This window comes from Anoplophora glabripennis, unplaced genomic scaffold, assembly GCF_000390285.2.
Source record: "Anoplophora glabripennis isolate ALB-LARVAE unplaced genomic scaffold, Agla_2.0 scaffold1251, whole genome shotgun sequence".
Lineage (NCBI taxonomy): Eukaryota > Metazoa > Arthropoda > Insecta > Coleoptera > Cerambycidae > Anoplophora > Anoplophora glabripennis.
Window position 1 is genome coordinate 75,020 of NW_019417374.1, and position 15,138 is coordinate 90,157.

The window sequence follows — 15,138 nt, forward strand, 5'->3', positions numbered from 1 at the left end:
CGCACGTCGTCTGTCACGTATTAAGTTTTTTATGTCATCGGGGAGGGTGCCCCGGGGGTTTGTCAGTCGGGGGACAATAGTCTCCGTCGTAGTCTGAGTCAGGGCGTTTTTAATGTCAGTCTCAAGGGAGAGGATTGCCGCCTCCAGATCATGGGTGGTTTCGATGACTGGGAGCGCCATGTTTCCTTGCATTACTGTTCGGAAACGCTCCCAGTCAGTGAACCTCCTCGTGAAGGTGCCTTCATATCTCTGTCTTCGCCCCAGATCCAGAAATATTGGATTGTGGGCGGAAGACCCTTCGTATTGGGTGGATATTTGGGCGTTTAACGGTATAGATTTTAAGAGGGCAATGTCGATAACGTCGGGGCGTCCTACGGGTCCGTAATGTGTCGGTTCTGTCGGTCCGAGTATAGTCAAGTCGTCGTGTCTGTCTTGGTAATTCAGCAGGACGCGACCTCTTGTGGTCGTCGTCCCGCTGTGCCATATGGGGGACTTCGCGTTGAAGTCCCCGGATTAATGTAATCAAAGTTGTCTGTAAAATATCAATACTATTTGAAAATGATATATGACGATATTTGCTAAAATAACTTTAATTTACAAACCAGTAATATATGGATCTTCTAATCGCAATTTTATGTGTCATTTGTAAATAGATATAATTTTATTGTAGCGGATGCATTTTAGTGAATGAATCTGGCAACACCGAGATAACTGCACATAAAAATGGATCCTAGCGTGCTCATGTTGCCACTACAATAGACTAATATATTCAAAAAATTGCAATTAAATTTTTTAAAGGCTTAAATTAGGCCAAAATGAAATAGACGGATTCTATACTTTTTAATCTATTTCATTTTGTAATTACTTAAAATGTTCTTTAATTCCTTCTTATCCCTCACGCCTACACTATTTCGCGAAGTTTTGAAAAAATTCTAGATTTTGAACAAAAGACAATTCTAACGTGAAAAATGATTATGTACACTTAACTTTTTTTGCACTGCTTTACTACAAAAATAGTTATATCCATTTTCTAACCTAAGACTAATACTATTGATCATTTTCCCAGGTTCACAGATAGCGTTGGGTGGAAAGAGCGACCCCCAGGAACGCTTCATCGAGCCGACAATCTTACAAGGAGTAAACTCCGCCGATATAATAATGCAAGAGGAAATTTTTGGTCCAGTTTTGCCTATAGTTAACATCAGAAATGCGGAAGAAGCTGTGTCGTTTATCAACAAAATGGAAAAACCCTTGGCACTCTACGTGTTTAGCAATGACAGTCAAATCCACGAGCTGTTTTTGAAAAACACATCCAGCGGTAACTTGCTTGTTAATGACACTATGATGCATTTCTCATGCGATACTTTACCTTTCGGTGGAGTTGGAAATAGTGGTATGGGTGCTTATCACGGAAAATTTTCCTTCGATACTTTTTCCCACTCTAAAGGCACTCTTATCAAGAAACTCAGTAATTTCGGCGAACGAATGTCTGCTGTGAGATATCCACCATACAATCTCAACAACCTAAACTACATGTCCAAAATGTCTACGAAAAGTTTCCCCAGACTTCCGTGTTTAACTCACATACTAACTTTCTTTGTAGGAATGTTAATTACCTGGTTTTATATGGTTCATTTGCAAAATTAATGCCAGTAATATGTTACATTTTTTAAACTGTATTTTTAATTAATTTTAATAAATCATTTATATTGTTTTTCTTTTAATTTGAGTAAGATATGTATAAAGAAGTGACTTCAAATAAAATATACGTAATGTATCTAACCAACAATAATTATTATTGCCAAATATGATTTATTCCAGAAAAGAGAGCTCCGTAAAAGTAAATAATGAAGTAGAATTAATTTTATTATTCATCACTTCATTTATTTTGGGTTAGGAGATTTCAGTACTAACATAATACATGACAGCAGGTTAAATTTAGAAGAAGAATAAGACACTTTTCCTTGTATTATGTGACATTTGTCAAAACTTCAATACAAACAACATAACCAAAAGTGTTGTATGTTATATTTAATTTTTTGCTTTTTCATTTTAATTCGTGAGTTTCGATGCATTAATTTCTACATTAATTTAATTTAATACTTTATGGGAAAATGCAGTAACATATTTGAAACCTCTGGGATAATGTATGAAATCACTACAAAATAATCAATAACTAATCTCTCAATAACAATGGAAAACAAAGACAAGAACAAAAGGAAGAGCCTCAGCAGCTACTTGTTGCCAAATAAGACACCTAACAAGGTAGGGGTTGCCGTTTCAAGAAGTCAAAGTGCAAAAGATCAATCTTTAAGGTACCTAACCTCTTCAGAAGCAAAGAGTAACATTACTATTTCAAAGAGACCTCTCAGCTTTGATATTAAACATAGGAATATGAATGGTAAAACAGAATTATGCATATCTCATGTAAGTAGAATCATAGGAATTTTTAATTTTATTTTTCTTAACGCTTCTTGTAGAATTTAAATAGACGGAACAGTGCTTCTGAAAGTAACATTGATGACATTGCAGAAGATCTAGAAAGTTCTGAAAATAAATTTGATGAAAAATCCATATCTCATGAAAGTATTTTGAATTTAAGAGATGCTGAAAATAGTAAGTTTTATTTTAGTAGTCAAAAATAAAGTTAAATTAACTAGCAAATTAAAATATTTGTTTGGTTTTTAGGAATTAGTAATGTATATCTTATTCCAACAAGTAAAGCAAGACAGAGAAACTTTTTACAGGGAAAAATCGGAGCCAATTCGTTATTAGGTGCAGTAGAACTTGACAGAGTATGTCCTAATAGAGAAGTTACCATATTTGTCGGTACTTGGAATATGAACGGGCACTCACCACCAAAGTAAATAGTAATAATTTTTCTGTCTTGGATAACTTAATTACTTTTTCAGGGAACTAAATGATTTTGTCCTACCAGTTGGTGTAGAGCACGTACCAGATATATTATCTTTTGGTACGCAAGAATCATCTTCGGAACGATACGAGTGGGAAGTTAGTTTACAAGAAACTATAGGTCCGTCTCATTTGCTCTTCCATTCTGCATCTTTAGGTATGAAAACCATTCTATGAATGCTAGTCTTATCAGCACGTTTATTTTAAGGTACATTGCACTTGTCCACTTTTATACGACGTGACTTAATATGGTACGTATCTATCCCTGAGGATGCTAGTTTGTCTGTGAGGCCGGGAAGTGCTTTCCGAACGAAAGGCGCCGTGGCCACCTGCTTTATGTTGTTTGGCACCTCATTTTTATTTGTAACAGCTCATCTTACCGCCCACCAAGAAAAAGTTAAGGAGAGAGTTGGAGATGTTAAAAAAATTGTGCATTCCATGGATCTGCCAAAAGTTCTGCCTTGTAAAAATAAAAGCAAAGGTTGGTATCTTTAATATATGATTACATTGTCATGTGTGTAAATATTTTTACCTTAAAATACAAATGTTTAATCTTGAACGTCTACGAAATTAGAGTATGTAAGTGCTCTAGAATTAATTAAAATATTTAAATAATAATAGAAATGTAATAATAGTAATGGTGCGAAATATATGACTCTATCAAGTTAGTAACTTTTGTTAGTGAGAGTTCCGTTCTGCACAGTTGTATAGAAATCATAAACAGCTAAAAACAGTTAAGAGATTAGTAAGTAACATTATTAGCTTTTTGCAATAGTTTGGTTTTTGTGTTTTTTTGCACTTAGTTTTATCCACAAACACCCTTTATATTTGTACAGGGTGTAACTTTAAATGGGGCTCGGTTTTTTGGAATAATAGTATGTGTTGAACAGAATACTAATCCGCAATATTTATATCTTTAATCAAATAAATATTCGGGTTATAATTTGTGTTTTAAACTGCTTAAAATTCATGTCTACGCCGTCACTGGGCAGCGGACTTAGTTATAGTGCACACTTATCAGTTGTTGCCTTTTTAAAACAATAAAATTTCATAAAGGCAGCTTTTGTGCAACTTTGCTACATAATTGTTTAAAGTTGCCACATTTTTTTTATATCAAAGCGCTGAACATTAAAAAATGTTTCGAGTGTTTTTAAAAAATTAATAATTTGTGCTGGACTTATTAAATATTAACTAATATTAGTATGTATATAGACATACATTACTCTGTAATTAAAACTAATTTGTTTTAAAATAGTTATTTTTAGTTTTATTAAATGTAATCATTTGTTTGTCAAAGTTTTTAAAGCACTGTGTTTACTTTGTGAATGTAAGTGTCGATGACCCATGACATTGATCTAGTTTAGGCGAACTACGTAATATTAGTTCATCTGATGTGATATGACAATAGGGTGCTAAGCGGGTAAAAACAAATGGTCAAGGACAATTCGTCGAAAAGTGAATAGCTCACTATATCATCGCTTCATGTTATTACATATATTTTAGTTTTCTGTTCATGAGAAGGTGAAGTAGGTAATTTCGTGATTTTTCGTGTGAAGAATTAGTTTTTATCGGAATGTAAATAGCGTAGTGTTATTGTGTTTTGTCAAGGTCAATTTTATAGTAAAATGGATTTAAAGTGGTATTTAGTGTAGTTTATATGTAATTTATTTTCAGTGTTTAGTGGCAGTATGTGTTTGTGTGTCTTCATTGTTAAATTTTTGTGTGATATAAAAAAACATGTAATACGAATGAAGAACGAAGGAGTTTAATAACAATGCATGCCACAGCTCCCGATTGGGTATATTCTCCTGGCTAGCATACAGAGTTGTTTGTGGTTACTGCAACCTGTTCAGCGGCGAGGTATAAAAATTGCGAAGAAAGTATAAAAAAATTGTTAATTTTCACTTTTGGCATATGAGAAATCAAACTTATTTTAAAGGTCAAAGTAATCCCCATTTAAAGTAACACCTTGTGTATATACACACTCTTCTTACCCACAACACCCCAGTAAACGGGTATCTCATCCACTTCTCTAATATGTGTACCTACTATAAACCTCATTCTGCATACTACTTCGTTTGTTTGATAATTTTTTTTGTGTGTTGCTTGTGGAAATTGATTTTGTCTGCGCACTGAAACTCTATTTTTTTCTTTTCAGATTTACAGCAAAAGCGGTGTACCATTTTGGAAAAAAACGTAATTATTTAAGAATAATATAATTTTTTCTTTTTAAGTAGATACTTTTATATATTTTATTTAATATTGCGATCACAACGTTACATAGCGCAGGTAAATATTCTGATGGTAAGTAAAATTTTTATAATTAACAATTGACGTGTTTGAATTTGAACGTCGTTTAAGTATACTTTGAGTTGTTTGGTTTTCCCATTATTTTCTTTGTTTTTTAACTATTATTTTGATAATATTAAACAGGATGGTAACATCTGCATAATTTGGTAGCTACATTAAAGTGGTATGTAATAATTCCCATCCCGATTTAAAAAAAAACTATTGTAATAACTGACCATTAAATGTCTAATTAAATTAAATCCATTTCATTCACATGGAAAAGTAACCATCTTTACTACCTCTCTGTAAAATAAGTAGGCGAAAAGTAAATGATTCTAAAGAAATATAAATTATGAAATTATTAGTTACCCGATTCCTAATTTTTGTGTTATGGTTCATTTTACATGAAATCTGATTAGTGATGACAGTCACTTACCAAAAATGACCTAATGACTATAGTCCCAAACGGAACATATGAAATGATCATTTTTTTCTCTATATTTCAATAATTCTATTAAAATCATAGTTTATACGTATTAACAATTGTTTTAATTTCTTAAATATGATAATAAAGGTAACATTTCACGAGGATTTACTTTAAAATTTTTCAAATAACGGACAAGGTATGCGCAATGTAATTTTTCTAAAATCTGTTAATGAGAAGGCAGGTATAAAGTACAAAAACAGTATAGAAATGTAAAGTAATTCATAAGTAAGCATAACAAATCCAATTCAAAGAATAATTTATGAAATTTGAAAATGATTAATAACAGATTACAAATTAAAAATATTCTCTGGTAAGCGACTGGTCATCAATAATAGTCCAGTTACTCAGGGTTTTTATCTCTGAAATCTTTATAACTGAACCGATTGACATGGAATTTTAACTGAATGTGGGGAATGCCTCAAGGAACAAAACTTATATAGTGCCGAAGTGTGCTTTTGCCCTGCGGGTTGTTCCCACTCCTTCTTGGGGGTGTAAATTTTTACGCCAAAAATAACCACAGTAATCGATAGAGAAGTCAATTTTAAGTAACAAATGTTATATAAAGTTTTTTGGATAATCCAATATTTTCCGAGTAATTCGTCATCAAAAATGTTGATTTTTTACTGAAAAAGTGCTTGTTTTCGGACAGTTTTTTGCAAATTACTCTGAAACCATTGGATTTAACGAAAAAGTTGTAACGAACAAAAAGAAAGGTAATAAAAAAACAAATCTAATGGTATTATTTTGTTTTTCTCTAATGGCAACATAAACCGAGTTATGGATTTTTAATCATTATTATGTTAGCTAAAAACTAAATTGGAACCAGTTAACGTTAAATAACGCCAAAACCATAAATATTAGGAAACAAAACTATTTGAACCTTTTTTAAAGTACTTTGAAAAACCTTTAAAATGAGCTGTTTTAAAAGTCTTTAGAATCAAAATTAATGGAAATATGATCGAAATAACATGATAGTCTCATTTTTTTTAAGAAAAAAATAAACAAATCAGTGCCTTTGGCGACAGAATTAAAATTAAATGCAATCCATTTACAGATTTCTTCATTTATGTTCTAAGAATATGTTCTGGGTCTTTGGCTCACTTACAAAGCATGATTTCGAAAAAAAACTTAATTTTTGAAAATGTTAATTTTTCAAATTTTTTTAAAAAATTCGATTTTTTTGCTGTAACTTAAAAATTAAAGAGTGTACGAAAAAATACAAGAGTAAAAAAATTTTGCTTTATTTTTGCTGAAGATTTTGCTTTATTTTATTATTCCTCTAAAATTAATATTAATCGAGATATCGCCATTTTAAGTTATCATATGAATGATCAAACTTAAAAATGAAGGGCTTAAAAAAGATCAACTCAACAATCATGTAGCCCTTACAATTCCCTGCAAAATGAGCATTTGTGCGATTAAAAATCTTAAAAAGTAAGAAAGTTATTGTCAAAAAAATAAACACGTGTATAGGTGATAATTTTAGGAAAATATATATAAATATATAAATAAATGTAAGGGGTCAATTTTAAGGGTTGAAAAGTTGCAATCAATTCAAAATTATTTTATAAGAAGGGAATAAATGTTTATTTAATACGAATGCACATATAAAATGTTTCTACTCTTTCAATAATATTTTTTCATTTTATTATCGAAAGAAGGGATATTTTTCAAGGGTTGAAAAGTTGCAATTGATAAAAAAGATTTTTTAATCAAGAAATCAATTTCAATTTGATAAAAATGCATGATTAAAACTTTTCAAGTTGGAAACAATTTTTTTATATTATTTTCATCCAAAGGGGTGGTTTTTAAAGGTTTTTCCAGGTTGAAAATTTGGGATGCATATCATGTTAGATAGCACATGAAATTACTCATACTGCATAAATAAAAAAGATTTGATTACATAAAATGCTTAAATTTGTATTTTTTCTTTTTTTTCCAATAAGGGGTGGTTTTCACCCCTTAAGAACAAAAAGCACACCTAACGCATATATAAGTTTTGAAGTGGGGGGTAAGATGAGCCTAATTCTAAATTTTGAGAAAAATCAATGCAGTTATAAAAAATTCGGAGGTATTACTATGTTTTCAGCTACAGTAACTGGGCTATAAATCTGATTAATTTTTGCAATGTTTCAAAAAATAACACATAATTTCATTCAAAGTTGATTAGATGATTTATTGATTAATAAAAGGTATCAAATTAATAGTGCTGGAGGATTTCTAGAGGTCACATATTAACAAAAATGTTTGTAGAGATGATCTGTTAAACTAAAAAAACATAAATGTCACAAACGGTTTCACTGCAATGTATAAGCAATTATTCTAAAAGTGTCATGGCATCAATTTATTTAAAAATAATGTTACCTGAAAATAATATAAAATGTTATTCACATTAATTTTCCTCCACTGTTTTTCTAGCTTGATGTAAATCAAATCACTTTGATTTTGAACACCTTGTGTCTTGAAATGGAAACGTTTTTGTACACATATTTACATGAACCATTTTTCATTAATTTGTGACAGAATCCGCCATTAAAGTTTGGCCAAGCAGTTTAACTACACCCTGTACATTACCACGAACGTTTCTTTCCAGATGTTACACAGAACTTCGACTATGTGTTCTGGTCCGGCGACCTAAACTTCCGACTCTCCACTCCAAGAGCGAAAGTACTAGAATGGCTGTCCAAAACAAACTTTCCACTACCTCCGCACTTACCTCACGGCTACATGCACCACGATCAACTGTGTTCAGTTCTGGCCGATGGAGCGGCTTTCAAGGGATTCAGCGAGGCTAAAATAACTTTCTCCCCTACTTATAAGGTGCGTTAAGTCATTAAGAAAGGCGTTGCTTTATGCGATTAATGAATCGTTTCAGTATGACCCCGGGACTCAAAATTTTGATACGTCGTCCAAACAGAGGACTCCGGCTTATACCGATAGGATACTGTATAAGCAAAAGAGCACGAGGAGGTTGAGCGGGCAGTTGGAAACTCCTCCTTTGAGGTGTTTGGTGTATGATTCAGTACCTTCTATTACTACGTCCGACCATAAACCGGTGTGGGGTGTTTTCAAGGTGCACCTGCGGCCTGGTTTAGATACGTAAGTCATATTTTAACTTTATATAAATGGTATTGGAGTTTTTTTATGTGGACACATTTTTGCTTATAACTTTAGAATGGATGTTCCAATTGAGACGAACTGTGAACTCTTAGAAATAAAAAAATTGGCCACAAAAATCGTAGAAAAAATAATATCTTTTTAAAAACATTTATTCTATTATTAATACTCATATATTTACTCTGTTTTAAAGATATTAACTTAATTCAAACAAATTCAACAAAGTTTTTTAAAAAACTGTCAAATGAAGTCAAACAAAATGTTCTTCGATACCAGAAATATAAGTATGCAAAAATATCCAAGACTGCATAGACAAGATTCCTAACTTTTCAAGAATAGAAAACCGATGAACATTATTTAACTTCATTTGATTGTTTAGAAAAAAAAATTGTAATTTGTTTGAATTAGTTTAATGCCTTCACAGTAAAGTAAAAAATGAACATGTTACGATACAAATTGATAACATTCAAAATAGTCAAAATATTATCAAGTCTTCATTTAATGTGTATAGTCTTTCCGATCTCAATTGAAGAACCAAGAAATTGGCAGTTTGTACCAAGTTCGGTCGCTGACGCAGCAACTCGGCCTAAATATTTGAAAAACTTTATCCCATATTTATTTAGTCATACCCATATACAGGTCTGATTGCCTAGTTGAAGAATGAGCGCGCGTGTAACCGCGGAACAAACACAGCCGCACTGGGCGACCTGGCCATAAATTCAGTTGTTGACAAATGGCCTAACAGTGCAGTGCAGCAATGCAGAATTTGGTGTGATTCAGGTAATTTTAATTTATTATAGGCACCTTCTATTAATCATTCATATTACAATTGCGAAAGGGAGAAATAAGAGAGATATTTTGTTTACTAATATTATTATAAGGCATTTTGGAGACCTTTACACATTATAAACAAATTATTATAATTTTTTACCTTTAGCAGAAAACTCTTTTAGGGATGCCTATCAAGCTCATTAAATTTTATTGCTAGGCGTTTTTATACATGTTCAACTGACTTCGGGAAGACTATAGTACTCATTTCTCCCTATTATGGGCCAATTAGGACTTTGGTATTAACATCAACAGATAAAAAGGGAATTAATAATACAATTAAAAATAAATTCAAGGCTAGAATCCCGTTTTATCCCCTCAATATGAGCCGAATGTTTACTATGGATTCAGTTCTTGTTAATTTTTATTTTGCAATTGAAAGTACTTAAGGGGAGAAACCACATAGGAGACTGATTTTCAAACGTTTCTCATGAATTTTTTAAAGTGGGACTAGTTGATTAGAATTTGATGAAACTTTGACATTATTTTATCAATATTTTGAATTACATTACAAATTTTGTCAAGTCACTTGAGTTGAAAATGCCGAAATTAAGGGCTGTTGTCTACCGAGGGTCGTCGTCCGGGTTGGTTCTTCGCGGGAAATGTGGAGGTCACAATTTTGATCTGAAAGCAAAACAGTTGTTTTCCTGCATTAATAACATGTCTTCTAAAACTATGAATCTCATTGCGGGTAAAAATTGTGAAAATCGAAATTTTGACATGTATTTGAAAAAAGCATTGATTTTCACAATTATTTTTTCAATTATTTTGAATAAAAAACACCCTTAAAATTATGATATCAGCCCAATTGTCGGTTCATGTTCTTTGTAATTTCATAAAGAAACACACTTTCAATTTTCATAACGATCGGTTCATAACTTTTTGAACTAAAGTTTCCGTGAATCAAAAAAAGTCGTTTCAAGAAAAACATGTTTGAAGATTTCTGAAAACTAAAAAGTTTCCAAAAGTTGAGAAAGTTGTTAATAATATAGAATTGCTTTCCGATCAATCAGCGATTCCAACACCATATAACAATCCTTCTTCCTCATAGGCATAATCCTAAGCTTGAATCTGTTATTTTTTTGCTTAATAAGTGACTAGAGTACTTGAACAAGTGCTTCGCCTTAGCTGCCGTGCGCCCAAGCACTGACCCGATGGGTTTTCGGTTTTCGAGTTATAAAATCGGAATGAATAGGAATTTCGTTTGAAATTTTGGCAGCGATTTTTTGAACCTCCTAATGTGGTTTTCTCCTTAAAGTGGTGCACGAAAAGTGAATCCAGCGACAACTGAAATGAACTCAATTTGCGTAGAATTTAAATCCTAACCGAGAACTTTTTTACGAATAATTTGAGGCTTCATTCGTCAAAATTGATTGTTCCGTTCGAAAATTACATTGACCCGGTAAAGTGCACATATGCAAGTATCGAGGTGTGTCCACGCTTTATAACTCTTGCGGTTGCGTCAATTGGACAGAACCTACCCTGGATTTCTTGTGATTTTCAGGATCCCAGTAGCTGCGGGCTTGTTCAACAGAGACGTATATTTGGAAGGGCTGAAACGGCGAGCGGCAACTCTGAACAGTGCGAAAGGCGCCACTACAGTTTGTTCCTTGCAATAACGGATATGATGACCAACGTTCTAGTCCAATTATATTTTTATTTATTAACTTTTTAGTAAATCATAATTCCCTTAGAATTTAAAAACAAATTTAGTTTAACGGTAGGATTGGTTTAAGTAATTTGTACCAAAATATAGTTTCACATTCAAATACATTAGTTCAATTATTTTTAATATCAATCATTTCGTTGTGTAGTGCTTCCAATATAAAAATAAAATGCAAGCTATAACTACTTACAAAACTTTTATCAGTGTAGATATCACAATAAACTGTGTTACAAAGGAACATACAAAAGCTAAAAAAATGACTACAAAAAGTACCTAAAACAGGTCGTAGAAGTAATCCAATCCTTGTCCTAGTTCCCATATCGAAATACCCGTGTTCAACTCTTTGATCAACTCGAGTCTTTTGTTTATTGAATATAACGTCGGATAAAACACCAAATGTCTTTTCTCATCACTCTCCCTGAAACAGGTTCACAATAACAAAACAGTAAAAATTACTGAAATATACTCACTTATATTCAAAAAAATGTTCTGCGATTTGTGGATCGTATTGTAATTTTCCATTAAATAATTTGAGTCTGCTAATGAATTCGTGGGCAACAATTGGTCCACCCCCATTCAAAGTGTAATCGTTACCATAAAAATTGAGACCTGTCAGTATTTTCTTACGCTTATTTTTATTTGAAGTTAACGCCGTTACGCAATCTTGAACCCATGGCAAAGGAGCATTTGGACCTGGAATATCTCGAGGTAAATACATTTAGGTAAAGAATTTCATTTTTCACCTGGCATATGTGGGTTGGAAAAATCATAGGTCATCAAAGAAAAAGCGGTAACGTAGTCGTACAAGGCATCGAAATGTTTACCAGTAAACAGTTCATCTTTGCCGCGTTTTGGTGGGATTACTAGTATTATATCTAAGCCTTCAACAGTTAAACCATCGGCTGGAATGAAATACCTATAATTAGCATTACAAGAATATTCATAATTTTATAGCGTACCAATATTCCGAATGAGATCTATCAAAGGATCGAACTGTATAGCTGAGGCAATTTGGGACCAAACTTCAATTACATAACCACCGAACCCATACTGTTTAGCAGCTTTTACGAATGCATTAATTAAAGCGGCCATTTCTTCTTTACTAGCTAATAATTTCGTGTAATCATTGCGAGTCCACCCATCAAACAATACCCTGGGTACAACTACAAAAACGATTTATAAGGTAAAATATTAAATAAATAATGACATACTTTTAAGTTTTCTTTCCCTTCCTGCATTTCGGACGGTAACCATCCACTCCTTATCGACATCGTGAGTGCCACGAATTTCATAGCTTTTAGTGCCTTTTCGTACTATCTGAAGCCACACTGGACTAATGTGTGTAAATTTATTTCCAAATATTTTAGCTATATCATATCCATGGTTATTCCACTGAAATATTCTTAGTCATTGACACTTTTCAGTTTAAAATAATCATTTATTCAACACTTACAGGAGTAACATATCCTAAGACTAATCCATCGAATCTATATTCATCTGTTTCTCTAAAAAAAGCTTGACAATTTGTTAGAATATCTTTGGCAGTAGCTGCTTCATTAACAAGATTTTTATCGAACACCGTGTAGTTTTGAGGGCCTAACCTAACTTTATCTATTTTATTTTTATTTTCTTTATTACCCCGAGGAGATTTTGGTGTTAAAGTTGCGACTACATCATTGTTTATGTTGAAGATATTAAATACGACTAACAGGTAACAGAATTTCGCAATCATAATAAATAAATTTAAATTTATTGTAGACTACATCACCACATGACAACAATATGAATTTGAATTTATTTTTTATGGGCATTGTGCCATCCAATATCCAATCATAATTCCATTGCACGTTCAAGTTCATACCACCACAAAATATCCCCGAGAGGATATTTTGTGCATACCACGCGTAGGAAGAAGAAGACGAATTTATATCAAAATATAACCTCAAAACTTTGAAATTGAAAGAGAAATTTATAAAGTTAAAAGGAAGAATTTTCTGTATTATATCTGTTATCTATGGGAAGCATTTAGAACCTAAATAATAAATATTAAAGTATGGAATAATTGGATCAGGAGATGCTGGGAAAACGTTCCTTACATTTCTAGATAATCTACAAAAAAGGATTAAATTATTGTGAATAAATAGTAAATACAGATATTCTACTGAACTTTTATTTAAGGAATCGAACTTGTTTAAACAAACTGAATAATGAATGTAATTGCATAATTACAATAAAAAGTAAAGAATGAGGATTATTTAATTTAAAAAGGACATATAAAACTACAGGACAAGTCATTTGAATATATAGGTATAAATAAGGTTAATTAACATGTTTGATAAAAATACTAGACAATTTAAGAAACATAAGAATTTGGTTAAAAGAACAGGGTATTCCTGTTTTCACACAACTACGAGATTATACTAATATACACAGATAATCATGTGTAGCGTGTAGCCAATGTAGTTGAGAAAAAAAAACATTTGTGCATGTATTTATGTAGGTATGTATGTATGTGTATGTGTGTATGTCTATATTATTATAATTACTGACGCCACCACCAATGCGATTTGGGAATATTCAAAAATTCGTCCGACGATGTGTCTATGATTGCGTCTACCTCACCGTCTATGTAATTTCTCAAAAAGTTATCCCACTGTGCTAAGTCTTCAGTATCAATAAGAGAAGGCAGATAATCACCTAACTTTTCTCCTTTTGAGACGGGAAAATCTTTGTAATCATCTAACAAAAATTGTAAAGATGACCTGTCCATCCTGGAAATCAAACCGGAATGGCTGTCGTATTCATCAACACGCAAACATAGGTAGGTTTGCAAAATTGGTAATGAACTATGGACCAAGTTCCCAACAATCAACTTTTCCTCTTGAGTAAATGTATAATCAGATGTTGCAATATTGTAAATAGAACCGAAGAATTCTCTTGCTAGTGGACGTATACTTTTATAATCTGTACTGCTAGTGACAAGTTGCTGCAATGTTTGGATTAATCTCGAACCCAAAGACATATTTGTAAATAAATACATAAAATCTATAAGAGCTTTTTATGCACAATAATTTTATGGAGTACTATGAAATAAATAAAAAGAACATTTCAATTTACAATTTGATATTTAAAACAACTACTCTTGAATATTCATATTCATGTGATCAAATCCCAATATAATACATATTAATGGACGAAAATAAACTTATTTACTTTACCTTGAATTGTTAAGATTTCAAACTTTTATATTCTTTTTGACGGAGATATATGCCAGGTACTCAAGGGCTATAATTCAAATTCATAAATCTTTTTAACTGTAGTTGAAATATAGTATTAAATACATGTGTACTATTGTGTACATATAAAGAATGTAGCAAGTCACTTGAACCCTGCCCGCTAACCTTTTCTGTTTCAGAGACAGCCAGGATCAAGAAACGAAGACAACGACACACACACACACACACACGTACACACCCCCCATACCCTCCTTACCACTCCCCTCCCGCGCTGGCCTAAGGGCCACCTTAGCAAAGCGCATCCCAGGCTGCATAGCCGCACTACCCTACCCAACCATACCACACATAAACATGACACTACCCCCGGGGTTTACACAGACGAGCCGGCGAAGCAAGAAGAGCGCCAGAAGAAAGGGCCCTAGCCGGCGGGGCCCAGCCAGGACAAAAGGAGGTCCCACAAAGCGCCTACACCGGCCGCATTTGCGGTCGGGGTAGACGACGGATGGGGCCCACCTACGAAGGCTGTCCAGGCCTACACGAGATGAGGCAGGATAAAGAGGGATAATCCCCCTCGATCCCAAATCATTGAGGCCAATTTCTAG

At 32.8% G+C, this 15,138-nt stretch overlaps 2 protein-coding genes and 1 pseudogene across 3 annotated transcripts; 2 read left to right on the plus strand and 1 right to left on the minus strand.

Moving 5' to 3' along the window:
• The first annotated feature begins 968 nt into the window (after window positions 1-968).
• On the plus strand, window positions 969-1,714 carry LOC108915128 (annotated as a pseudogene).
• A 291-nt stretch (window positions 1,715-2,005) lies between these two features.
• LOC108915130 (inositol polyphosphate 5-phosphatase E) lies at window positions 2,006-11,405 on the plus strand. 2 transcript variants are annotated; one of them, XM_018721093.1, is made up of 9 exons: window positions 2,184-2,265; window positions 2,316-2,427; window positions 2,481-2,616; window positions 2,689-2,863; window positions 2,913-3,070; window positions 3,122-3,394; window positions 8,283-8,509; window positions 8,565-8,788; window positions 11,139-11,405. In XM_018721093.1, the coding sequence occupies exons 2-9, from the start codon at window positions 2,395-2,397 to the stop codon at window positions 11,251-11,253; spliced, it is 1,341 nt and encodes a 446-aa protein (XP_018576609.1). In that variant the 5' UTR covers window positions 2,184-2,265; window positions 2,316-2,394; the 3' UTR covers window positions 11,254-11,405. The 2 variants fall into 2 exon arrangements, with proteins under 2 accessions (XP_018576608.1, XP_018576609.1); XM_018721092.1 differs by having other exon boundaries at window positions 2,006-2,427.
• Window positions 11,406-11,479: 74 nt separating this feature from the next.
• On the minus strand, window positions 11,480-13,368 carry LOC108915134 (chitinase domain-containing protein 1). The gene is made up of 6 exons (XM_018721097.1): window positions 12,754-13,368; window positions 12,512-12,692; window positions 12,260-12,463; window positions 12,044-12,202; window positions 11,771-11,993; window positions 11,480-11,718 (listed from the first exon to the last, which is right to left on the minus strand). Exons 1-6 carry the CDS (start codon window positions 13,030-13,032, stop codon window positions 11,574-11,576), a joined length of 1,191 nt encoding a protein of 396 aa, XP_018576613.1. The 5' UTR covers window positions 13,033-13,368; the 3' UTR covers window positions 11,480-11,573.
• Between the last annotated feature and the right edge of the window lie 1,770 nt (window positions 13,369-15,138).

Coding starts and splice junctions, on each gene's coding strand:
- LOC108915130 (XM_018721092.1), top strand. CDS start 2,194: ATGGAAAACAAAGACAAGAACAAAAGGAAGAGCCTCAGCAGCTACTTG. Junction 2,617..2,688: donor TTTAAGAGATGCTGAAAATA/GTAAGTTTTATT, acceptor TTTGGTTTTTAG/GAATTAGTAATGTATATCTT. Junction 8,789..11,138: donor CTGCGGCCTGGTTTAGATAC/GTAAGTCATATT, acceptor TGTGATTTTCAG/GATCCCAGTAGCTGCGGGCT.
- LOC108915134 (XM_018721097.1), bottom strand. CDS start 13,032: ATGATTGCGAAATTCTGTTACCTGTTAGTCGTATTTAATATCTTCAAC. Junction 12,464..12,511: donor AAGGGAAAGAAAACTTAAAA/GTATGTCATTAT, acceptor TCGTTTTTGTAG/TTGTACCCAGGGTATTGTTT. Junction 11,994..12,043: donor TTCCAACCCACATATGCCAG/GTGAAAAATGAA, acceptor GAGATATTCCAG/GTCCAAATGCTCCTTTGCCA.